Source organism: Hoplias malabaricus, chromosome 5 (genome assembly GCF_029633855.1).
Source record: "Hoplias malabaricus isolate fHopMal1 chromosome 5, fHopMal1.hap1, whole genome shotgun sequence".
Taxonomy (NCBI): Eukaryota; Metazoa; Chordata; class Actinopteri; order Characiformes; family Erythrinidae; genus Hoplias; species Hoplias malabaricus.
Window position 1 is genome coordinate 7,443,474 of NC_089804.1, and position 24,778 is coordinate 7,468,251.

At 38.7% G+C, this 24,778-nt stretch overlaps 2 protein-coding genes across 7 annotated transcripts; both read left to right on the top strand.

The window, feature by feature from the left end:
* The first annotated feature begins 3,079 nt into the window (after window positions 1-3,079).
* Window positions 3,080-8,947, top strand: pofut1 (protein O-fucosyltransferase 1). The gene is made up of 7 exons (XM_066672008.1): window positions 3,080-3,228; window positions 3,964-4,085; window positions 4,981-5,163; window positions 5,858-5,970; window positions 7,522-7,714; window positions 7,864-8,106; window positions 8,648-8,947. The coding sequence occupies exons 1-7, from the start codon at window positions 3,096-3,098 to the stop codon at window positions 8,840-8,842; spliced, it is 1,182 nt and encodes a 393-aa protein (XP_066528105.1). The 5' UTR covers window positions 3,080-3,095; the 3' UTR covers window positions 8,843-8,947.
* Window positions 8,948-11,717: 2,770 nt separating this feature from the next.
* Window positions 11,718-24,677, top strand: kif3b (kinesin family member 3B). 6 transcript variants are annotated; one of them, XM_066671347.1, is made up of 10 exons: window positions 12,054-12,190; window positions 12,872-13,016; window positions 14,206-15,694; window positions 15,985-16,086; window positions 16,517-16,639; window positions 17,243-17,361; window positions 17,782-17,898; window positions 18,015-18,120; window positions 21,636-21,859; window positions 22,065-24,677. In XM_066671347.1, exons 3-10 carry the CDS (start codon window positions 14,279-14,281, stop codon window positions 22,168-22,170), a joined length of 2,313 nt encoding a protein of 770 aa, XP_066527444.1. In that variant the 5' UTR covers window positions 12,054-12,190; window positions 12,872-13,016; window positions 14,206-14,278; the 3' UTR covers window positions 22,171-24,677. The 6 variants fall into 6 exon arrangements, with proteins under 6 accessions (XP_066527448.1, XP_066527444.1, XP_066527443.1 ...); XM_066671346.1 differs by having other exon boundaries at window positions 12,872-13,006; XM_066671349.1 differs by having other exon boundaries at window positions 12,167-12,190; window positions 12,906-13,006.
* The last annotated feature ends 101 nt before the right edge of the window (window positions 24,678-24,778 follow it).

The window sequence follows — 24,778 nt, forward strand, 5'->3', positions numbered from 1 at the left end:
AAATAATGACATACAATTATTTTGCTCAAAAACAGTACACTTTCTCTTACACATTCTTACTCTCTTATTCTCATTCACATCAGCCTTAAAATTATGACCACCTCCTTGTTTCTACATTCTACATTTACAGTTATTGGCTGTAGTCCATCTGTTGCTCTGCATGCTTTGTTTGTCCCCTTTCATCCTGTTCTTAAATGGTCAGGACCCCCACAGCACCACAGCTGAGCAGGTATGATTTGGTGGTGGTACATTCCCAGCGCTGCAGTGACACTGTGTGGTGTTGGTGCATTAGTCTGTGCTGCACTTGTATGTGTGGATCAGACACAGCTGAACTGCTGGAGTTTTAAACACTGTCACCCACAGGATGCTGTTGGCTGTATTTTTAGTCCTGCAGTGACACTTTGAGGTTTAAAAACTCCAGCAGAACTACTGTGTCGGCTTTTAACACACATAAACACACCAGAACTGAGAATGATCCACCAGCCAAATCATAATTGCTATGTGGTAGTCCTGTGGGTGTCCTCGGCATGGAAGAACAGGACAAAATGGGTTATTATTATTATTATTATTAGGGGTTATTAAATTATGGCTGATCAGTATATATATGTACATTAATATTTATGTTTGGTTAATGTTCAGTAATGTCATTATTGGTTTCAACTCTTGACACATCAGGCCTGATCTGAGATTTTTGAGTTTGTTTGTATGAAGCTTTTGAAGGTATTCTTCCATTATTTTCACTCAATTGTTTTCCCCCCCATTCTTTTCTAAGGAAGTCTTTTTTATCTTTTACTCCATATATATTCTAATGGAGGGGCTTACAGTGCGTCATCAACTCTAGCTGTCAGGGAAAACTCTGAGAATTCCCCTTTTCAGCCAAACATTTTCTTTTAAAGTTCTTATATTTGCACCTAGAAAATTAATTTAAACTTTGTTCTTCACTAGAGAGTTTACACTGCTCCAAAGAGTTCAATGTCATGTTTTTCGCATGTGAACAGAGGCTTTTGGGAAAATGTTCTTGTGTTTTTCAACTTTAAGCCTATAAAACAAACAATTACTACTTAATTTGCACTGTGTTTGTGACTCGTGCCAATTGTCCTTACCTGAATTAATCAGGCAATAAAGAAAATATTTTCAAAGCGTTGGGTATTTGTTTGTGGTAAGACAAATATAATGGATCAGTTCCCATATATTTTAAGGAGATTCTATTATTAGTTCTCAAAGTTTACTCAATCCTCCTTCAGCTTTAACCTAGAAACATCAATTAATGCACGACTGTAGTTAAATTACTGTGCTTGAATATTTCCTAAGTGATTCAATGTTCTTATTTTCACTATTTATTCAAATATGATATGGTTTTGCATGCAAAATGACTGGCTCAATGTTCAACATGTTTAGATTTAGCTGACATACGAAGTGGCACATCTGTCACACAAGCTGTGTCTAAAACAGAAGGCAGCCACCTCAAGGTCTTTCTGTCTTGCTGTCTCAAGTCAGTGCCTTAGAAGCTAGTGTTTTTAAATTAAGGTGTTTGTAACTGTCACATTAGAGGCTTTAAAAGCAGAAATATTTCAACATGTTGCCAGGACACCGCCACAGTCACGCAGAGTACACACACTCACGCAATGTATGGAAATTTGATATTTTATGTGTGTGAACCTGTTAAAAAATCAAATATCTATAAACATATAGATAAATATCTATAAAAAGTCGTCCCCACATTTTAAATATATCATACCCATGCATTAAGTTGTAGGCACATTTTATTATGAAAGATTATCACCAGAAGTCATTAACTTGCTGGTATGTGGGGTATAGTTTCCCAGCGTCCCCGCCATGTGTCAGGCCACAGCTTGTAGCAGAATTTAGTTTAAACTATGATTAATCCCGACAGTACTGTGGTGCTGCTGAGCTATGATTTAATTACTCGTGTACAGAGAGAGAGAGAGAGAGAGAGTATTGTAAACCCCTTGTAAAACTCAGGTTAAAGGGAACTTTGATTAAAGGAGGACTACAATTCTCTCCAGATGGTTTGTTTACATTGAGAAGCTCAGCATCTTTTAAGGTGGAACTTTATGTTTGAGGAGAAAAAACTCTTGTTTGTACATGGCCAGAGTTTAATTTGTAAGTTTTTATTCACAGTCCCTGATAGCAAGGAGATGGCAGACCACTGTTGGCCCACTGAGGGCAAAGTTGGAGGTCCACTAGTGTTTGGCATAGTTTTTTTTTTTTTCTGGGCGGGCCGCTGGTGATTAAACAGAATTTTAGACAAAATGCCACATTTTAGCACTTTTCTATTCATAGTCCTGTTTACTTTTTTTCCTTTATTAGGTCATTTTGTTATTCTTTCTAAATAAGATTAATAAATAATTTTAATCCAGCACAGTATCAACATTTTTATCATAATCATTTAATATCAGGCTTATACTCATTATTATAGCTCTCATAGTTGTTGGTGATATCTGTATTAGTTTGTTTTCCAGAATAAAAGTCTCTGTGAATTTAAAATCTGTTTGAGGAGATTATAAATGAGTTATATCCTGTACAGGACAGTAATCTGAGTGGTCTGATAGTGGACCAGCAGTGGTCTACAGTCAGTGGTGTGCCAGCCTTTTTATGCCAGTGGACCGATATATGCTCACCGTCTGGGGTTTGAATTACCACAGAAATTCATTTGTAACTCGTAGTGATACTGTTTTTGTAGCATTTTCTGTTTACTTTCGTGCATTTAGCAGTCTCCCGATTGAGTTCCTACTTTAAAAAAATGTCAAACAGCAAAAATAAGTCAATATTACCCACCTATGGACAGGAATAAGACAATAACCTAATCACTTTTCATGGTTTGAAATGTTTGGAGGTCTCTGCTGTTTTTCTGCCATGAAAGAGAGAGGGGAAGCCAAGAATGTCTAACAGAGCCAGTTTGTTTTTTACTCGTTTAATGTATTTTTTTATTTTTTATTTTTAAAATTACAATCGTGAACGTGGCTTTTAAGTGCTTTATACGCTTACCTGGTTATAGTCTGTGGCACTTTAAGTGTTAAAAATACAAACGGCCCTCCAACCGTGGTGCATTGTGGGAGCGTGGGGAGTTCGCAATGGCGCTGAAAGCGATTGGCTGTAAAGTGTACATTGTGAGTCTTGTTTGGTTTGTGTTCCTCTCCCTCAGCAGCGGAGCCGCAGAGCTGGAATGGGACCCGAATGGATACATCCTCTACTGCCCCTGCATGGGTAAACACTAAGATTAAAAACAGAAGCTCTGTGTGTGTGTGGAAATGAGTGCAAGTCACAGTTAACCTAGTGATAACACTTCAGGCTTCAATGAACAAACGCGGTTTTGTCTAAATCCGTTTATTTGCACGGTTACACCACCTTAAAGCCTCAGTAACAGACTCGCAAATCGGAAATCGCAATGGACAATAAAACAAATTGTTGTATCACCTGTGGCTGAGCTGAAACTAAGTTATCCTTAACGAATATCCCAATACATTTTGCTAATGCTGATGCATTTAAAGTTTTTTTTGCAGCAAATGGAGCCCTTAAATTTCTATGGGGAAAGCCTTTTTTAACATTAAATAAACTCCCATATATTAACTCTGTGTAATGGGAATACAATTCTGTAATTTCTGATTTAGTACAAGCTCCTGTTGCTCTGTTTGCATTTTTAAATGTACTATTATTAAACCTCCTTAAGAAAACATTTCATCGATTATCTAACACATCTCTCAGGATTGCAAGTATACATTTTTCAATAATGGTCCACTGTGCTGTTGTTTGAGACACAGTTTTACTCAAAAATCGACTTTTTTGGAATAAAAGCAGTTGGCATTATTGTTAAAGAGGTTAAAACAGGTTCTGTTTTAACGTGTAGTAATATCACTGGCTGGTTTGTGTGGTATTGTTTATTCTTGGTTGTTTCTGTTTCTGTCAACTACAATCTGTAAAATTGTGTCTAATTAATTTCAGGTCGCTTTGGAAACCAGGCAGACCACTTCCTTGGCTCACTGGCATTTGCCAAAGCACTGAATCGAACACTGGCAGTCCCACCCTGGATTATTTACCGGCATCATGCTCCACCCTACACAAACGTAAGAATCCATGTATTTTATCTGTCTACATGTTTCTTCTCCTATCTGCCTCCAAACATCACTGAATTTAGCTGTTAAGAGCAGACCTGTTGTACCACTTCAGAATAAGACTACACTTATAAACAGATTACAATCTGTTTATTAATGGCTATTAAATAGGTTGTAAACACATTTGAATTTGTAATTAATAATCATTTATAACACATAGAAAGGGTAACACTGACAAGGTTGACTTCTGACAAACCTCAGATCTCGCCAAATGCTGACCATCCTTTGTGAATTTTACTTGGCCAGGAGGCCATCAACAGGAGCTTTTAGGGTTGATGTCTTTCCAGATTTTATCTGGATTCTTCTCGATTTGAGGAATGGCTGTGAGAATAAGATCCAATTACTTAGCAAGGTCTCTAAACATATTAGAAATTAGACATCTATCAGTGAAACTGAATAGCATCTGCAATATAATGCTTTCATAATACCTTCCCAGGTATTATGATCTGTGTAGGCTGACCTTATATTTGTATGCTTTGAAACTCAGTTCTCCACTCGATTCTTCAGAGTGCTTTTAAAGAAATATTCTGAGCATTAAGCATTAGCCCTGTCAAAAGATGATCGCACCTTCAATCCTTTCTGACTCTTCAGCGGGTTGAAGCTAGGGGTCTAACAGAGCATTGATCTGTCCTCTGGCTTTTTAGCAAGAGTTTGAAAAGAAGTTGTGGTGGGCTTCACATCTCCCTTATTTTATCAAGCATCCTCCAATTTCCTGGGGAATTTATTTACATAGTGTTTATGAAAGGTTGGTAAAGGTGTTTGAATTAAACTGGGTAACTCCTTCATTGGCCTGACTGCTTGAAGGGTTTATTCCCATTTCTTAGCCTTTCTGTCACTCTTGCCACAGGTGCATATTCCCTACGGTGAGTATTTCCAGCTGGAGCCGCTTAAGCAGTACCACCGTGTGGTGAGCCTCGAGGATTTCATGGATCATCTGGCTCCTACGCATTGGCCCCCAGGCCAGAGAACTGCCTACTGCTTCGAGTCTGCGGTTCAAAGGAGTCCAGATAAGAAGAGCTGCCCCATGAAGGTGCGTGAGAGTGTGTGGTTTTTAAAGCCAGTTGGCAGCCTTTTTAATTCACATTGACTTCAAAATTAAGGTTTTATTGGGTTTTTGATTTATAATCATAGCCAAGTACATACATCTAGAAAGTAGCATCAAGCAAATATGCCTGGAATTGTATCCAGTGAGGATGGGAAATTGTATTATTTATTTATAGTGTACACAGGTTGTATGTGTTCACTGTATGTCCAAGGGTCATCAACCAGCCTGACATGAGCCCCTAAGCTTATTAAAGTTCCTGTGGCTGAATGCAGACAAATCTTCAAACAATGTTCTAATCATCTAATGTAAAGCCTTCCCTGGTGAATAGATGGTGTTACTGCAGGAACCTGGAAAATATCTTGTTATTTCTTTTTAATTCAGAAGAAATTTTGGACCTTTGAGCAAATGGTGTCTGAGCTATATACACACTCCTTTAGGACACAAAGAACTCTAAAATGTACTGTTTTTATTTTATTTTGTTTTATTACTTTTAAAAAGTTGTATCAAGTTTATTAACATTGTCCTTTTTCTGCTTATGAATGCTGATGTATTTAAAGCTGACAAACAAGTAGTTTTAATAATGTCCATAAGGAAACAATGCCACCTACAGGTTTGTTATGATAATGACACGTTTAAGAAGTGTTTGTTTGTAAGTTAATTTGCTAATATTTGTATACAGGAGGGAAACCCCTTTGGTCCATTCTGGGACCACATTGGAGTAGACTTTGACCATTCTGTTCTCTTTGGTGGCCTGTCTTTCAGCTCTTACCACATACCACACTGGATAAAAAGGTATGATTTACTTTGACCCCCTGATAATAATAAGCATGATGAATGAATGAATGAATGAATGATGATTCATTTTCAGTTTGTTCATAGTTCAGCTTCTGTCTAACTTAAGAGACCAATCAAACACACTAAAGCATTACAAACTAAGCCATTACTGACACTCTGGAAAGACAAGTGCTGGAGTTTTTTTTGCATCTCTACCCAAGACATAACACTGAGCATGATGAAGTTCATGGATTTATATAGGGAATATACCAGCTGTGTATGCACGATCAAATATCGGTCTGCAGTGGGTTCACTTCAGATTCTCTGAATGTAAAGTGTGCCTGCCAGAACTTTGGACTAGTGTTGTCACAATACCAAAATTATGAATTTAAATATGATACCTGCCTAAATATCTCAATACCGATACTGAAATGATACTATGGCAAAAGTCTAAAACATCAGGAAAAGTAATGTACTTTCTCTACAAGCTGAGGGGGCGGTCGTCAAAGTTCTGGGTCCAGTCGCACCTTTGGCCCTGTGTCATACATTTATAAGACTTGTTTACTCTTTGAACAAAGGTGAATGCCTCAATCAATTATATGTTCTCAGGAGTTCAGAAAAAGTAATAAATTCAACATAATAGGAAGCATGCCGGGGGGCGGCACGGTGGCGCAGCAGGTAGTGTCGCAGTCACACAGGCTCCAGGGGCCTGGAGGTTGTGGGTTCGATTCCCGCTCCGGGTGACTGTCTGTGAGGAGTTGGTGTGTTCTCCCTGTGTCCGTGTGGGTTTCCTCCCACAGTCCACGTTGCAGGTGGATTGGTGACTCGAAAGTGTGTGTGTGTGTGTGTGTGTCTGTGTTGCCCTGTGAATGACTGGCGCCCCCTCCAGGGTGTATTCCCACCTTGCGCCCAATGATTCCAGGTAGGCGCTGGACCCACCGCGACCCTGAACTGGATAAGCGGTTACAGATAATGAATGAATAAATGAGGAAGCATGCCTGACTTTGGAAGCGCTTTTTGGACATTAACAGCTCTTTCTGATCTGTGTGAGCTACCGCGCAGACCGACTTTGCTGCTCCATCTCTGGAGCAGATGAGCCGTGTCGAGAGAGCTGTGTCTCCTGGAGCTCAGATGAGCCGCGGAGACAGAGAGCTGTCTCTCCCACTCATGGTCAGTCCTGGTGTTCTAACGTGTTGTGCTACCAGCGATTCTCTTCTATATAAAGTAGCTAAAGTTTGTACAGGAAGTTGCAGGTGCTTAGACGGTTGTTGTTTTCTTTAAATCACTCGCTAGAAGGTCTGAAAATTCACTAAAACTAGCTGCAAAATCATTAAGGGAGGGAGAAGAAGCAAAGCACTGTGGGCACACACTGCCCCCTTTTGGCACTCGTTGGAAATACTGCTTATATTTTAAAACACTCACCGGTACTAATTATATGGGGTATTGTACCGTTTTTAATGACAAAGTATTGAGATCATTTTCTAGTATCGGTATACCATGCAAAGCTACTTTGGACCTTTAGTTACTTAGACACTAATTAAATTCATCCACCCTCCTATCCTTTCTCAGGTTTTCTTCAACAGAGCACCCAGTTCTGGCTATGCCTGGAGCTCCAGCTCAGTTCCCTGTACTGGAGGAGCATGTTGGCCTGCAGCGCTACGTGGTGTGGTCTGAGCGGCTGGTGGAGGATGGAAAGAAACACATTGAAACACTGCTTCCAAGACCTTTTGTAGGCATTCACCTCCGGATTGGATCGGACTGGGTAAACGCTGTGTTTAAACCAAAATGTTTTGCTTGAAGTTTGACTGCATACTGTTTGTATCCGTTTTCTTAACGGTTCTATATATTTCCATTATATTAGATATTGTTGTCTCTTGCTAATTTCATTATTTGACCTTGCTCTTTTTCTAGCAAAATGCCTGTAAGTTACTGCAGTCTGGAGATGCAGGCCCTCACTTCATGGCCTCACCTCAGTGTGTGGGTTATGACAGACAGACTGCATTACCTCTGACCATTACCATGTGTCTTCCTGACCTGACCGAGATCCTGCGTGCCGTCAAGCTCTGGGTTAAAAAGACAAAAGCTCAGTCTGTTTACATTGCCACTGACTCAGAGTCCCACAGCACTGATATTGAGAAAGTCTTCAAAGGAAAGGTGACCGAGCCTTCTAATTAATTGACTTGTGTGTGTTCAAGTTTTGGGAGCTCTGGTGTTTGATCCCTGGTTCTCAAAGTGTGAGGAACTTTGTTGCAATTTGAAAAGAAACAGAAGGTTGGCTTCACTTGTTTCAGAAAAAGCATGTACTTGCCTTCACCCTCTAACTTTGGTAGCTGTGTGGGTTGGAAAAGACCTTTGCTAATGGGTGGAATTAACAATGACCGAAATTTCCCAGACTAGTGTAAAATGTATTGTGATAACTTATAATATTTTATTGTAATAAAATTGTTATTCATTTGGATAAATGAAGATAAAATTGCTTGTCAGTAGCTAGTATTTTAGTCATGTAAGATCCTGTTAGAAGTGTACATAATTACCTTAGGGCTCCCATTTGTTGTATGCTTTCAAAGGTGTTTTTGTTTCATGGTTTGCATAGAGAAGGTGCCATATTTAGATGTATTGTCAGTACAAGAACTGTTCAGAATTATTTGCAAATTTAAACTTCAACCTGAATTGATTTTTCTGTCTTTGATTGTAGGTAAAGGTGGTCAGCGTTCGTCCAGATGTGGCTCAGCTTGATCTGTACATCCTGGGTCAGGCTGACCACTTCATTGGGAACTGTGTCTCATCCTTCTCAGCCTTTGTAAAGAGGGAAAGAGATGTTCATGGCAGGCCTTCCTCTTTTTTCGGGATGGACTATCCAGGGAAAATTATAGGAAAAGATGAACTTTAGTGTCTCGGACCACATTGTTTTTGACTGTGAAAACTGAAGTATCTGGAAATCTCAGGTGATGGGTCTGTGTTTACAGATGAATACAACTGCATCGGTTTTTAAGGATGATTATTGGAAAGAGCAATACATTTAGGATGACAGTCTGAATTTTGGAAAAAAAACAAAAAAAACAAACAGAAACAACAACCAAACCATTTTGCTAGTATAATGCTGGAAAATTCATTAAAGTGCTAGTGACAAAATGATGTTAATTTTGTGCCAAAAGTTATACACAATTCTCTTAATCAAAAGGAAAAATATTTGTTGTGAATGCAGAAGAGAAAAAATACTTTTTAATTTTAAAAGGTACTTGACTACTCTTTGCAGATATTGAAGGGTTATCTTCTGTGTCAGTTTAAACTCAGTTGATCAATGGAGATTCAAAGTAATGTACAACTTCCAAGACTTCTCGTTCATGACGTTTGACAAAACAAAAGCTGAAGCAAACGTAAGATTCAAGATTCCACTAGAAAAAAAAAATCGAAACTGGCAAAATGTGAACAAAAGCTGCAAGAATGTTTTAAATAATATTGAATGTTTTGTATTATTTTGCATTTGCAACTAATATTTTATCCTTTTGAGTCTTAGAATTTTCTTTGTAGATTGTATTGTTTTGTGTAAAATTTTAGCACACAATTAACTCAGAAGTGGGCTGTAAGAAAATTGAATCCTCATGCATGAATATGCACAGATAATTCTTTAATAATAACATTTTGATGTACTGAATGGAAATTGAATCTTATATGCCTAGTCATTCACTATATAATTTTTCAATATACAAGCTCATATACTTCTGTTTCGTTAAATGCCAGCTTAATGCAGAACACGTAATTTATAAGTAAACTTGAAAACTGGTATTTCCACAAACAGTATATAGGTTATATTTTGGTTTTAGCATGCCAGATGAATTAGCAGGAGCTCAGATATCTCTTCTAGTGAGTTATGAAAGATCCTAGTCCACAGTTCTATGCTTGCTCAGGCCTTCTAGACATACACTTTTTTTTTAAGATTGTAATTGATTCCCATAATCAAAATAAGTCTTGTTTATATATATATATATATATATATATATATATATATATATATATATATATATATATATATATATATATATATATATATTCTTGTCTATAGGCTGCATTGCTTTTATAACATGCAACGATATAACTTGGAGAGGAAGTGTGTGATTATCTTTACAGATGGAAAGTGATTTCCCCTTAGGTGTGCTGTAAATGATCCTCTGGAGGCTAATTATAGTGGAGTGGGGGGCCCAAATTAGTCTGTAGGTTTGGGTTCTTTAAACTTGCTAGGTTGATAAGAGCTTATGACCTTAAAATTGCAGTTCAGATTAAGCTGGTCCTGTTAAACCTACTTTTTTAATTACAATTTTAAGTCACCATCTACTCATGTTCATAGCTATTTTCTGATAGTTATTTACATGTTTTAGGATAAACATTGCTATGGAATGGTACAAAAAAAGCACCTTTTTTCTGCTGACACCAACCCCCAGTTATGTTCTGTTGGATGTGAACTGTGAGAGTCTACATTAGGGCATGTGACATCAGGTCTGACAACGTATCAATTATAGCAGTGGGTGTAAATGAAATGGCTCACTCTTTACATTTAGTGTCTTAATGACAAAGTTGAATATGAGCATGATTTTGAGAACACTACAATCCCCAAAAAAGCCTAAACTATAATTAACATCATAGCTCACTGCATAAATGTGGACCAATATACATTGAGATTTACTACGCAATGGGACAGAGGAAAATGTCCGAAGTCGCTTTTGATTCTATCACTACATACATATACTGCCTCACAATGTAACACAGTACTAATGAAGGATTAGGGAACCATTTACTGTAATAGTCGAAGTGCTTGCGTCACTGCTATTGATGCTGGTCATCTACGTTGCAATGGTAAAGCCACTGCGATCCGACACTCCCTCACAATCCTGGGAAAGCAAAAGCTCTCACATAGATACATGACAAAGCCTCATACATACGTACATACATGTTTTTTTTTATTAATAGAATGCATTTTATATACTTCTAAAGCCAGATGGACAGGGGGTTTAATTGTCTATACTGTCATCAGCAAGCACCTCTAAATACATCATTCCACATAATTAAAATATCTAAACTTCACCTGTGTGTTGTTTTATTTTTATGCACAAAATGGAATGTTAGATGGTTTTCATTTAAAATAAGCTTGCAGATGTATTAATAGCATAATTCAGCTGTGTTGCATATAAAGCCAGTTTTGGTTAATTGGGTGTGTTCAAGAGTGTGTGTATATATACTTAAATAATCTAAGCATTATGTCCTGGCAAGCGTAATTAAATGTCAAAGTTTTGGACAGCCAATCATTTATAGCTCATTTATAGAGGTCATTTATAGTTACGTATATGAGGCTTAAAGGAACAGTCAGTCATTTACACCCCTGATTTTCACCATAATGAATTATCCATTATATTGACACTTAGCTGCCTGCATGTATTAAAAATTCTGTACCACCCAATTATACACATGGTTGCCTGTCTGCATTTGGAAACCATACTATGGAGCACAATTTGTTATTTCCTGGAAAATAATATCATTTGATTGTAACACTTCATTATTTTTTAGAAATATTTAAATAATAAAAAAAAATGTTATTTGCCACTTTCTGCTGCAATGACTTATTGCTCCTTTAAAGGCTTAGACCAAAACCATAATGTTTTAAAGGTTTAAAATACTTTATTAATATTCTCGTGTAGAGACCTCGCCAAAAGATATAAGACATGAGGACAGTGGGATATGTGCACTTTAAGGTTAACTTTAACTGGGGATTAAGCGGTTGTATTTGTGGTGAAGATGTGTGTGGGGTCGGGAAAGAGGAGGAGGAGTAGGAGGAGGAGGAGGAGGAGGCAGAAATGGCTGTTGGAGAAGAGGGTGTTCGGAGACACGGGTAATGTTGCTGTTTTATTTATTTATATATTTTACATGTATACATGAGGATTGAACTGTAACACACACGAGTGCTAAAATGAGACGAAGCATTTGCCATTTCACGAAGTCATTCTCTTGTACTTTTAGGAAGTATCTAGTCGAGCTAGCATAGCTCCGTTAGCCTCTGTGGTGGTTAAGCGGAGTGTTGTCCGTTGCTAGGCCGAGGTTGCTGAGGAGCCCCGCTTTGATTCAACCGCTTACATATGCCGTTAAGCTCTGATTTGTACGATAAACTTCTGTATTTAGGAGTTAACTAGCTAACCGTTACACTCTGACGGGCCGCACTGTGGACGGTAGTGGTGTCGTTGTAACAGAGGTAGAAGGAGAGATGACACATATCTGCTTTATTAAATAGCTGGCGAACTAACAAAATAGGTGTTAGCTAGAAATTGGCTAGTGAATATCTATCGCTAGCTGTATATTGTTTGCTAGTTAGCGAGTTATAATTCTGTATTAGATGTTTTGTTCGTTGCAAGCCCACAAGGCTGACTACAGAGGTTATATATGTCTATATAGAAAATGTGTCAAATATTATATTTTGTCAGCTCATACCCATTTGCGACTCAATAAAGCCGGCTAATATTCTAGCTGGGCTGATCCTAATTGGCTAAATGCTCCCTATATAGTGCACTATGTGACATATAAAGTATTGACTTCCACACCCAAAGGGAAGACGGAACCGGTGAAGGAAAATGTATAATTCAAAATGGCTCGCACTTAGACATTAACATGTGAAACATTGTTTTAAAATCTGCGTCGTGCACTACGTAGAGATTTAGTAAGTAGCCAAGTAAGTATGAGATATTGGAGATGTTGCCCTGATTATCGCTGATATTTCTCAGCACTTACAATGAGTCAATAGGGCTGTTTAGGCAGGTAACGTAGATGACGACTGGATCAGTTATTAGTGATACCTAGATTTGTTTACGTGTATTATACGTTGTTAATGGATATCTGTATGTTAAGGCATTTGTAAACAATGTGCATGCCATTGCAGTTAGTCACACAACTGGAAGCCTTGACTTTTTCAGAAGGTTATTGATTTGTGGGAATAGGATTTCCAGTCTGTGATGACAGCAAAAACATCTCTGACCATAAAAAATATAACACAACACCAGCTGTGCCGTTACAAGTAAGAGACCGTGAGTGTATCTTGAGAGTATTTCAGATTAATTGTGCATTAGCATTAGCTGTTAATCTCCATGTTTGAGCTGTAGAAGCAGACTTTAAAAGAGTATTTGCATAGTGTGTTTAATATTAGTTTTTCAACAATGTCAGAGTTAATCTTATTTTTTTTGTCTTGTTTGTCTTATGCTCTATGTCCTAATTCATATTGAGTATAAAATCTCAGAGCCATAATCATTGTATAAAACCTTAGCTTCTATGTAAATTTGAATCACATTGTAGTTGTAATCTTACTGTAGACTTACTATCTTGACCTAGACTTTGAAAATGTTATATTAATTTAGAGACATCCTATGTTTTCTGTCCAATCTAATCTCAGTGGATAAAACTATGTCCAGCCCATATCACATTTCATCAAGATGTCATCTTTTGTTTAGAATTGCATTACATTTAAAGCGATATATCCAACTTCCTGCCACTGGATGTCGTGCTAGAGAAACATGCAGACGAAACTAATGATTTGTATATAACACGCCCTTCACTTTAGCCACGCCTCTCCTCTACTGTTTGAGTTTAATATAGATTTTTTTTATGTTATTTTATTTTCTTATTATTATTTTTTTGCATAGTGCCCAAAGATGTTTGCAGTGCTTGCTAAACACATACAAACGCAATGGTGCAATTATCATTCTTTGTCAGAAGTATTTTTAGCTGAAGAATGTGCTTTATTTTTGGTGTAGGAATATTGGGACTGTTGCTCCTGAAACCACATCACTTTTGCTCTTAGCGAGAGCAAAGCAAAACAAAGGGAGGGGCAGTGTTTCCACAGGGCAGGAGTAACATGCACATGCCACTGGCCCATCTGCGAAAACAGGGAGCAGAGAACAACACACACAGAGGGCGTGTAATTTCATCCTTTAAACCACTACATCACTACACTGAAATTAGTTGTCTGCAGCCATATTAATGTTTCAGATGTCTTCTGATTTCCATTTCATGTTGACTTTAAAATGCCCTGTAGTTAAAATCTAATTATAAAAGCTAGTTTAACCTGGATGTCTATACTAGGAATAATGTGCAAATATCTAATCCATGGCTGAGCATTTTCACTTTGAAATTGCAGTGTTACAAAGACAATAATAATAATAATCACTTATTACCTGTTAAAGTGTCTTATTGTGTGATTTTCTAAATTTTTTTTTACAGGCACTGATGCTGTACAAAAATAATAGTGAAAAAATATATAAACATAAACAAGAAGATACAGCAAGAAGCCATCATGTCCAAGAGCAAGAGCTCAGAATCTGTGAAGGTTGTGGTGCGTTGTCGCCCCATGAACGAAAAGGAGCGTACTGCCAACTATGAAAGGGTGGTCTCTGTAGATGTAAAGCTAGGTCAGGTCTCAGTACGTAATCCTAGAGGTGCATCTTCTCATGAGCATCCTAAAGTGTTCACTTTTGACTCAGTTTATGACTGGAATTCAAAGCAGCTCGACCTCTATGATGAGACGTTCAGACCATTAGTGGACTCTGTTTTGCTGGGGTTCAATGGCACCATTTTTGCTTACGGGCAGACTGGCACCGGGAAGACATACACAATGGAAGGGATACGCAACGATCCTGAGAGGAGAGGAGTCATCCCGAACTCTTTTGAGCACATTTTCACTCACATCTCTCGCTCACAGAACCAGCAGTATCTGGTCAGGGCGTCTTACCTGGAGATCTACCAGGAAGAGATTAGGGACCTCTTATCCAAGGACCAGTCCCGTCGCTTGGAGCTAAAAGAACGGCCTGACACAGGAGTCTATGTCAAAGATCTTTCTTCATTTGTCACTAAAAGTGTTAGGGAGATTGAACATGTTATGAATGTTGGCAACCAGAACCGTTCAGTTGGGGCCACTAATATGAATGAGCATAGTTCTCGTTCCCATGCCATATTTGTAATCACTATTGAGTGCAGTGAGCTGGGCCCAGATGGGGAGAACCATATCAGGGTTGGGAAGCTTAACTTGGTTGACCTGGCAGGAAGTGAAAGGCAGACAAAGACTGGTGCACAAGGTGAACGTTTAAAGGAGGCAACTAAGATCAACCTCTCTCTGTCAGCTTTGGGTAACGTTATTTCTGCACTGGTGGATGGGAAAAGCACCCACATTCCATACAGAGACTCTAAACTCACACGACTTCTCCAGGACTCACTAGGAGGAAATGCTAGAACAGTTATGGTGGCCAACATTGGACCAGCCTCCTACAATGTGGAGGAGACGCTCACTACACTGCGGTATTCCAACCGTGCCAAGAACATCAAGAACAAACCACGCATCAACGAAGACCCCAAGGATGCTCTTCTACGGGAATTCCAGGAGGAGATTGCTCGTCTAAAGGAACAGCTGGAGAAACGCTCAGGGAAGAAAAGAAGGAAAAGGAGGAGAAGGAAGGTAGGGGAGAATGGAGAGGAGCTGGATGATGATGAAGATGAAGTTGATGATGAGGAAGAAGATGAGACGGATGGGGATAAGAACATCATTGATTATTGGCGGGAACAGCAGGAGAAGCTGGAGAAAGAGAGGAAAGCCATCATGGAGGACCACAGTCTGGTGGCCGAGGACAAACAGCGACTGCTCCGAGAGAAAGAGAGGAAAATGGATGATCTACATAGAGAAAAAGAGGCATCAGACATGCTGGCAGCCAAAGTCAAGGTATGCATATGCAGTAGGGCTAGAAATGATGCTCATATCACAAATGCTATCCCTAGTCAACACACTGTAAGACATTCATGTAATACTGGTAACAAAAAAGATTCTTCAAAGAACTATACAGGAGTTATTAAAATGGCGAACAGCATGATTGATTGTGCACCGTGGTTTGGAAGACAGCATTCTCAATTGTTCTTACAAAGTACACCATCATGTTTATGGGTTTCGTACGTTATTCCCTTAGTCTGTAACATTTGTTTCTGGTAACCATTTTCTGGTGTTTTCACTCTAAGGCCATGGAGAGCAAACTGCTTGTTGGAGGAAAGAACATTGTTGACCACACTAATGAGCAACAGAGAATTCTGGAGCAGAAAAGACATGAGATAGCAGAACAGGTAAAATCTCCAAGAAAAACATCCTGTTTTCCAACAGCATGGTAAAGGTTGCAGGAAAGTGGGCTGGTTATTCAAGCATATTGTGTGTGGTATGGGTGTATTCTATGAGGATCAGTTTTAGATGCAGACTGAAATTTGTGGTCTATGCATCAGTTGTATTTATGGTTCTATTATAACTATTCATTTCCCTTTTTTTTGTTTTTGAATAAATAAAACAAATAGCAATGACCATTATTAACTGTTATATTAATATTACCAAGCTGCATTATTGAGATTTATTCTGAGTGAAATTTACTTTAAGCCACTGATTAGAATGCTTAGCTGGAAATATAATAATTTTTAAATACTTAAGAGCTGCAGCATTTAAGATTTTGTAATTTACCTGTACTTTTCAAAACACATAAGAACACTTCTGTGTTTGTGTCAACAGAAAAGACGTGAGCGAGAAATGCAGCAAGAGATGGAGTGTCGCGATGAAGAGACACTTGAGCTGAAGGAGACATACAGCTCTCTTCAACAAGAAGTAGACATCAAAACCAAGAAACTGAAAAAGGTACATTTATGTGTGCATCTTTACTGTAGATGGATTGGTTGCTGTACCAATGGAAGCCATGGATTCACAGGATTTAATTCAAAATAAATCCAGTATGTGTGATCTGATCAAAATGTGCTTCTGAAAATGGCACGTATAAATAATACATTCATTTAGGTACGTATTGAGTGTAATACGATACATGGCACATACAAATGTTATTACCAGGTCAGAGAAAATGCTGGCACAAGTGGTGGTCAGCTGTGGTTTTCAATTCTAAATTTTCATATGTGTGAGTCATCTTGATGTGCTTCTGTTAGAGGCAGTTCTGTCGTCTGCTGCCTGAATGTCTTTTTTACTGGAGCTGTCAAATATCACATTAAACAAGACCTAGTGTGTGTGAGCAGTTTTATTTTAGCTTCAGATCCATCTCTTCCAAATTATTAGTTTGATGCCAACTGTCCCAGAAACCCCTCGTTCCCCTTGCCCGTTCATACATGACTAGATTTGAGCCATTTACGTCCGCCTGGCTGAGCATGTGTATGCTTCCTGTACTGCTATTGCCATGGTGATTATCTCCCTCTCTCTCTTTCACTCTTTCTCTCTTGTCTTTCTCTTTCTCAGCTCTTTGCAAAGCTACAAGCAGTGAAGGCAGAGATACACGATGTCCAAGAAGAGCACATTAAAGAGAGGCAGGATTTGGAGCAGACACAAAATGAGCTGACTCGAGAACTCAAACTAAAGTATGAACTCATACTTTAATTCAGTTTTTTCATACAATCTCCACCTTTTTGTTCATTCATTTTGCAATTTTTTCCTTTTTGCTTTGGTCCCGTTTTTTGCTATCCATCTCCATGTATATATGCCCCCTTATAAATGAAATAAAAATCAACAAAAACAAGAGCATATGTATAAGGGACATGTGCACATTTTGTTCAGAGGGATTATGAACATTCTTAAGTAGAAGTTATCAGTAATACATGTTGGTGCTCTGCCAGAATGAGACAGATTGGCTAAAAGTTAGAACCAATGTCCCTATTACAGGCAGTTAATACCTGTTCCTGGAAGACCGGAATATATTTAATTAACACCACGATATGCTTGAAAGGCTGTTCCTGCAGGATGCTTGGGCTGACCTTTGTCTTATGGATTGTTCCCACCAGGCATTTGATCATTGAGAACTTTATTCCGTTGGAGGAGAAAAACAAGATTGTCATGAGAGCCACCTTTGATGAAGAGGATGACACCTGGAAGATGAGACCCATCACTCGCATTCCTGAGTATACATATTCACCTTCACATTTTTATATTAGCACAGCTGGGTTTGCCGAAGTTTAATTACTGGTGATTAGAGGACTAGTATTTTTCATAATTCTACATTCTCTTTCTCTCTCAGTGATCAGCAGATGATGACGAGACCGATGTCTGCAGTGGGCTACAGAAGACCTCTGAGTCACCATGCTCGCATGGCCATGATGATGCGGCCCGATGCGAGATACAGAGTGCGTAATATGCTTATACATCATTGGGACACTGCCCATTTATTGATGTCATTCTTTATTAGGAAAGCAAAAACCTTAAAACCTTGCTGTCTTTTGCCAAGTGTTGCCTATTAGTGACTTTAGTCACTGGGCTTTGCAGCTTTTGTTTTGGTGGTGTGACACAGTGTTCTTGCCTCTGCTGTACTTTGACTTACAGGGAATTGTGTGGGATTTCTCAAATCGATGACTAATGATTGATAACAGGCAGCTCATTTTCCTAGTGTCATTACCTGACAGTCTTTAAACAGTGGTCCTTATGTTTTAGAAATTTTTCTGGTGAGAATATGTTATTACACACGCATGTAGAAGAGTACCCTTAAAAGTGTGTTGTTGCAGTCTTCTTTCAGAGTGGATGAATCTGATGAGTAGTCAGAAAGAGCTCAGTCTAAACTTGGTGGAAGAAATGTCTTCAGAGGATGCAAGATTTTTTTCCAGCATCAAAATTGTATTTAGGTTGTATTTAATTCACATTTTAGAAAGCATTTACATTCAACAAAGGTGGAAGATGAAAATCTGGAGAGTGGAGACTCACAGGGCTTTTTATAAGTTGCAGAAACATGGAAGTAAATGTGACATTCACTGAGCAACTGATAAAACAATGGCTAAAAAAAGGAGATAGATGATCAGTTAGACTGTATTTATTTACGTTATTTACTATAATCAGCAACCGATTACTTGAGAATATACAGTACTGTATCATACTGTGTATGATTATATATGCTGTGTACACTGGTATACACTCACTGTCCATTCTCTCAGCTTCACTGACCACACAGGAGCACTTTTTAGTTCTACAGTTAAAAACTGTAGTCTTTGTGTTCTGCATACGTTGTTTGCCACCTTTCACCCTGTTCTTTATTGGTCAGGACCCCACCGAACAGGTATGATTTTCATGGTGGATCATTCTCAGCTCTGCAGGGATTGATGTGGTGGAAGTGTGTTAGTATGTGGTGTGCTGGTACAAGTGGATCAAACACAACTGGGCTGCTGGAGTTCTTTAACTCCCACCAATCAAAAATCCTCCTGTGACCACTGATGAAAGGGTAGAGGACGACTGACACAAACTGTGCAGCAACAGATGAGCTACTGTCTCTGACTTTACATCCACAAGGTGGACCAACGAGACGGGTGTCTACCAGAGTAGACAGTGTATGGACACAGTTTAAAAACTCCAGCAACACCGCTGTCGACTCGATCCACTCGAAAAAATAAAATATTAAAACACTACCTCCACTGTCAGTGTCAGTGCAGTGCTGAGAATGATCGACCACCCAAATCATAGCTGCTCTGTGGTGGTGCTGTGGGTCTCCTGACCACTGAAGAACAGGGTGAAAGGGGCAAACTTCAGTTTGTAGTTGTAGAACAACAAAGCTTTCTTGTAGGGTCAGTGGAGCTGAGAGAATGGACAGTGAGTGTAATAAAAAGGAGGTGTTCTTATTTGCTGCTTTGCGCTTTAGTAAATATTTATTTAGTTAAATAAATGTGTGAGAATTATGACTAGCTGTTAGAGTTAAAGGCAACCTTCATGATTGTAATCAAAAAACACTTTTTATAAAATTCTGATGATGTTCCCTTCCCATTTGCAGCTCTCCAGTCTGTTTGTGTGCTGAAACCGGTCTAATGTGTTTACTAAGTCTGTAAATGAGTTTTTTTCAAAACATTCAAAAGCATGATCCAAGATGAGGATATTGCTCTGTTCATGCTCCATTGTTTGCTGTTTCGGATAACTTAATGTGGAAACGTCTCCAAACTCGGGAGTCGGCTACCGAACGTGCTACAAAACTAAACAGCTCGAGTTACAAAAGGGTTTCTGTGGTACTTCAAACAGTGAATAAAACCTTGGCAAGTTTAACTTCAGCCATGAACAAACAACAGTCATTTTTCTTCTCAAACATACCTTTCCAAATAGACCAGTTTCAAGCACAACCAGACAAGCAAATGGTGGACAACCACCAAGCAAATGGTGGATTTCATAAAGTGTTTTTAAACAATTTACGCCTTTAACAATAGTACATTATGTTACACAGAACAAAATCCACATGGCTGCCTCTTTCAGTATCTAGCCGTTAAAAACATATCTTACCTGTTCAGCAAGGTAAAAAATCAACTCTGTGCTCCTTTTGAATCTTTCAGGTCACCGCTTACAGTAGATTTCACATTTAACACCATTAGCAATGCTGCGGTTGCTCAGCAGCAAAAGGTGTCAGATCCTCTTTTAGAGGCTGTGCATGCAATGTAAATACATAAAGACCTGGCAAGGAAAACTGCAAAGACCTACAAGACCACTGTTTTTGGAACGAATATATATTAAACAATCTGAAGGACTGCCAGTTTAAGGCAGATATTTAAAACATTGCACTGTGTACGTAGATATTTACGTAATAGAAACGTAGATGTTAATTAATTCGAATTTGCTTCATCCTGACATTATTTCACATTGATTGAAGGGTAGAATATGATTAAATGAATGGATATTTTAGATGGAGGAGTGCCAAAATATAATAACTTGTTGAGGAAATTCAGTGCTCAGAAACACAGCTGTAGCTTTCAACACAAATGCTGTAACTGAATTATGATTTCAGTGATTCAATTAAAATGCCTGGACGGCAGATCAGACATGGTGGCATGATTTAAAATATTCACTTTGGCTTACTGTACGTAATGGTATTAAACGTGTTTGTTGATTGTAAGTGAGACATCCATGTGATGAATATGTTTGGAAAAGTCTTAACAGATGCTTAATTCTTCAAGGTGATCATGCACTTGCACCTGCCCATTTTATCCTTTATCCAACACATCAACTTAAAAAAAACTTCAAACTTCACTACTATTAGCCACCAGTGGATACACCCATTGTTTTTTTTTTTTTTCTGGCTGAGGGAATTAAAATTTGGTGCTGTAGAATCAGACTGTATTAGGAAATGGATCAAAGCTGTACACATGACTAATATTACTGTACCTTCTAATTGGGAATGGAGTACAGCTGAACTGACGAACAGATTTAAAAATAATCCGTTAAAACTGATATTTCCTTTAGTTTAAATTATAAGTTTAACATCGTCTGGCAACCCTTTTTTTTAGTCTATGTCAATGCCTAGACTCCAGCACACTTTGCAGCTTTTGGCTGCGGAGCTTTGTCTAGCTCTTGTGAGTTGGTGTTGACATTTTTAATCTGCTATTATTTAGTTGTCTAAGGCTTGGATTGTTTGATAACCAAAGTATCAGAGTTCATGTAAAGATTTTAGCGAATTGAAAATTGTATTGACTGGTTCAGCTTTGTGTAAGGAGAACACTGAATGGTCTTTTCATTGTATGGCACTTCCACTTCGCAAATCGCAAATCTGAGCACTGCCTAAAATATTACAGCAGTTTCAATAGTTTAATCGCTCAATGCTTTGATACATTTTCTCACCCCCAGGCTTTAGATACTAGATGCATTCATGTCCAGATAATCATAGATGATCTCTCTCTCTCAGGCTGAAAATATCCTAATGCTGGAGCTGGACCTGCCCTCCCGCACTACTAAAGATTATGAAGAGCCTGTGATTGCTCCTAAGGTGGCGGCAGCCTTAGAGGACGCCCTAAGGGAGGAAGATGAGATCCAAGTAGATGCGTCTGGCTTCTATGCCAACATGAGCGCCAGCCCAGGCTTGGGCCCTGGCACCATGGCAGGGAGCTTCTCCAAGAAGCCAAAGTCAGGGTGAGAACCCCTCCACTTCGTTGCATTGCTCTTTCCTCTTTCTGTTTGTGTGTTGCGCTTGACTAATTTGCCTCCTGCACTCAATAGCACTTCATCCTTTTAGTTCTTGTGTGTTAACCTTTTTTGAGTTTTTCCTTAAAATAACCTCAACTTTTATTTATCACTGTCCTCCCCCTCTCCCCCCCCAAATCCCTTTTTTTCACAGCCGTCCCAAAACAGGCAAGAAGGTGAGCACTCCCACATCAGCCCACAGCCCCTCCGGCTCAGGATCCCCTCTGTACCCCCAGTCCCGTGGCCTCGTGCCCAAATGACACCTCCCCCACTCCTAAATCCCTGACGTCTCTAGTCCCTTCATCCTCCCTGACAGATGGACTTTATGAGCCTTGGGAGGCCATGCTCTGGTACTTCAGGCTGAAGGAAAATGTTAATCTAATTACCGTCCAGGCTGAGGTTGATCTACATCTTCCTCTTCTTGTCTAATCATTTGAGACCAGTTTTGTAACGCCGGTCAACCATATTAAGACCACCATGCCGCTTGCTGGATTAGAACCCTTAAAGATTCGATATAACAAAAAGCTTTCCTGAATTGAAGGGACGAAGGAGCAGATTGTGTGACTAGCACGTGTTTAGATGTCAATAAATGTACCGGTGAGAGCACAATGTTATTTGTCTAATGTCAATGTATAGTCTTACTAATTTACTGAGAATGCCCTTGTTCTCAGTGTACAGTGGCACAGAGATTGAATTCCATGGCTTAGGCCTTTACTTGAGCAGCATTTTTTCTTTTTTGGTTGTGGTGTGTGAGTTTTTTGGTCCACAGTTGGTGCTGGCAGTGTCAGCTCCACCACAGTGTGTCACATTTGTGTGTGCGTACAGGTGTTAGGTCATATCTAGTTATGTTTTTATTATTATTATTGTAGGATTAACAAATTTAAACACTCTCACTTTCGGAGGGGACGAGAGCTTTTGCTCTTTCGTCTCAACATTTGTTCTGCAGTGTTATCCGGAGAGCGAGAGTGCACACTACACCATAGGTCCAGTTCTCCAGTGTTTCCTCAGCTTTCCCCTACATCCCATTTGCACTAGGGGACTAAGGGGCATTAGGAAGCTGTTGGAATTTGCACCTGTGTCAGAGCTGTAACAAGTAGATTCTGATCTCCTTGGGTCACCTGAGCTGGAAGGACGAGAGTCGGGGGGCGGGGGGACCTTTACACAACCAAAACATCAGGGGTTCCAAGGTGCCTTAGATTCCCTTTTACTTGTGAAAAGGCAGAGTGGAGGTTATTTTCTTCCTCATCTCCATGTTTGAGTGTCCCTTGGAATGAACCGATTGTTGCAAACATATTGAATTAAAGAAAAGGAGCAAAGGCTGACATTAAACCAGCTGTTTAAAAATATCACTGTGCTTTTCCCTTCAGAACATCAGTAGATGGGGGGGGAATCCTATCTGCGGCAGAATAGCATTTTCACAGGCTTTTATTTAAGGAATACTTTAATTTTAACCCAACTGCATGGCCAAATATTTGTCGACTCTTACTCTTTCAGCATTTCTGCATTTCTTCTAAAATGAAGGGTATTATTAGGCATGCTGTCCTTACACTAGCTGCTGAAACATTTCTGTGAGGACTTGATGGCTCCTGCTGAGTCCTACACTGAGAAATCGGTTGAATTTATCGTCTGTGGTCATCAGCTGTCCAACAAATGGAGATTCAGTTAAAGATCTGAAGCCTGAACTTTTAAAGTTCTGAAAGACAAGACAAAGAATGCATTCTCAGTATCCAAAGAGTAGTCTCTGTTGTTGCTGGTACTCCAGAATTTGGCAAGGTGTTGAAAACACCAGTGCAGAGATATTACTGAAGGTCTCAGTCTAATGGCTAAACCATATCATGCTCCAAACCCCACCCTCTATCTTACCAACAAGGGTTCTTCAATTGCTTGCTGCTGCTACTGTTGGGTTTGATTACCCCCTCCCCCATGATTTATCATCCAGTTTATATATAAGGAGACATGTCAATAAATAATTCTGCTATACTGTTGAAGAAAAAAGAAAAAAAAACATGAATGCAGTTATATAACAACATTTATAACTCTAACTTATTATTATTGTATTGAACTTGTCTATTTTATATTCTAGCAGATGTAGATACATTTTTATGGTGGTTTCCTTTGGTGTAGAATGTATTTTTTATTTTTTATTATTTGTATTATTTAATGTTATGTACAAATATATTTTTGCATTTACAATTTTTTAACAGATTGTTTCATGAATTTTAAAAGTTTTGTCACAACCTGTGAAAAACGCCACTATGACATCTATGAAATGTCCCATGCTTTCAACAGAGAGAGAGTGAAAGGGAGAGAGACATGGCACATTTCAACAGAAAATTGATGTATGGCCACCTCCTCTTCTTGTTGAAATGGAATTTTTGTCTTGAATCATGACAGGTGTTAAATGTACGTTACACTCTTCTATAGTCTTATCCACTGAACCAAAACCTGCTTTTGTTACTTGTTTTGAAACAGCCCTAAAACTAGAGGAATATTTGACATTTATGCACTAATAGATGGTGGTTATTATTATTTTTTTTAATACCCAAATGTATGGTTGTGTACGTAGTATGTTGCTGTCTGAGAATGCAGGAGTCGTGTGTCTTTTACCTGTTGGATTTTTTTTTCTTTAATTAAAGAATGATTATAAAATATTGCCAACATGTAGATAAATGTTATTCTAAAATTCATAAAAATTATAATAGGTTTGAGTAGTTCTTACTGCTTTAATAGTCTTTTTTGTTGCGTAGAGGAGCAGCATGAATGTCTGGTTGTGTCCTACACACGGAATCAGATATTTCCCTGGATGGTAAACACTACCAGTCAAAGGTTTGGTTTTTATGTTTAAAAGGTTTTCAAAAATAGTTAATA

Excerpts from the sequence above, each read along its gene's own strand:
- kif3b (XM_066671351.1), top strand. The coding sequence starts at position 14,279 with ATGTCCAAGAGCAAGAGCTCAGAATCTGTGAAGGTTGTGGTGCGTTGT. Across the intron at positions 18,121-21,635 it reads GGCCCGATGCGAGATACAGA|GCTGAAAATATCCTAATGCT; the intron begins GTGCGTAATATG and ends TCTCTCTCTCAG. Across the intron at positions 21,860-22,064 it reads TCCAAGAAGCCAAAGTCAGG|CCGTCCCAAAACAGGCAAGA; the intron begins GTGAGAACCCCT and ends TTTTTTTCACAG.
- pofut1 (XM_066672008.1), top strand. The coding sequence starts at position 3,096 with ATGGCGCTGAAAGCGATTGGCTGTAAAGTGTACATTGTGAGTCTTGTT. Across the intron at positions 3,229-3,963 it reads CCTCTACTGCCCCTGCATGG|GTCGCTTTGGAAACCAGGCA; the intron begins GTAAACACTAAG and ends AATTAATTTCAG. Across the intron at positions 7,715-7,863 it reads TCCGGATTGGATCGGACTGG|CAAAATGCCTGTAAGTTACT; the intron begins GTAAACGCTGTG and ends CTCTTTTTCTAG.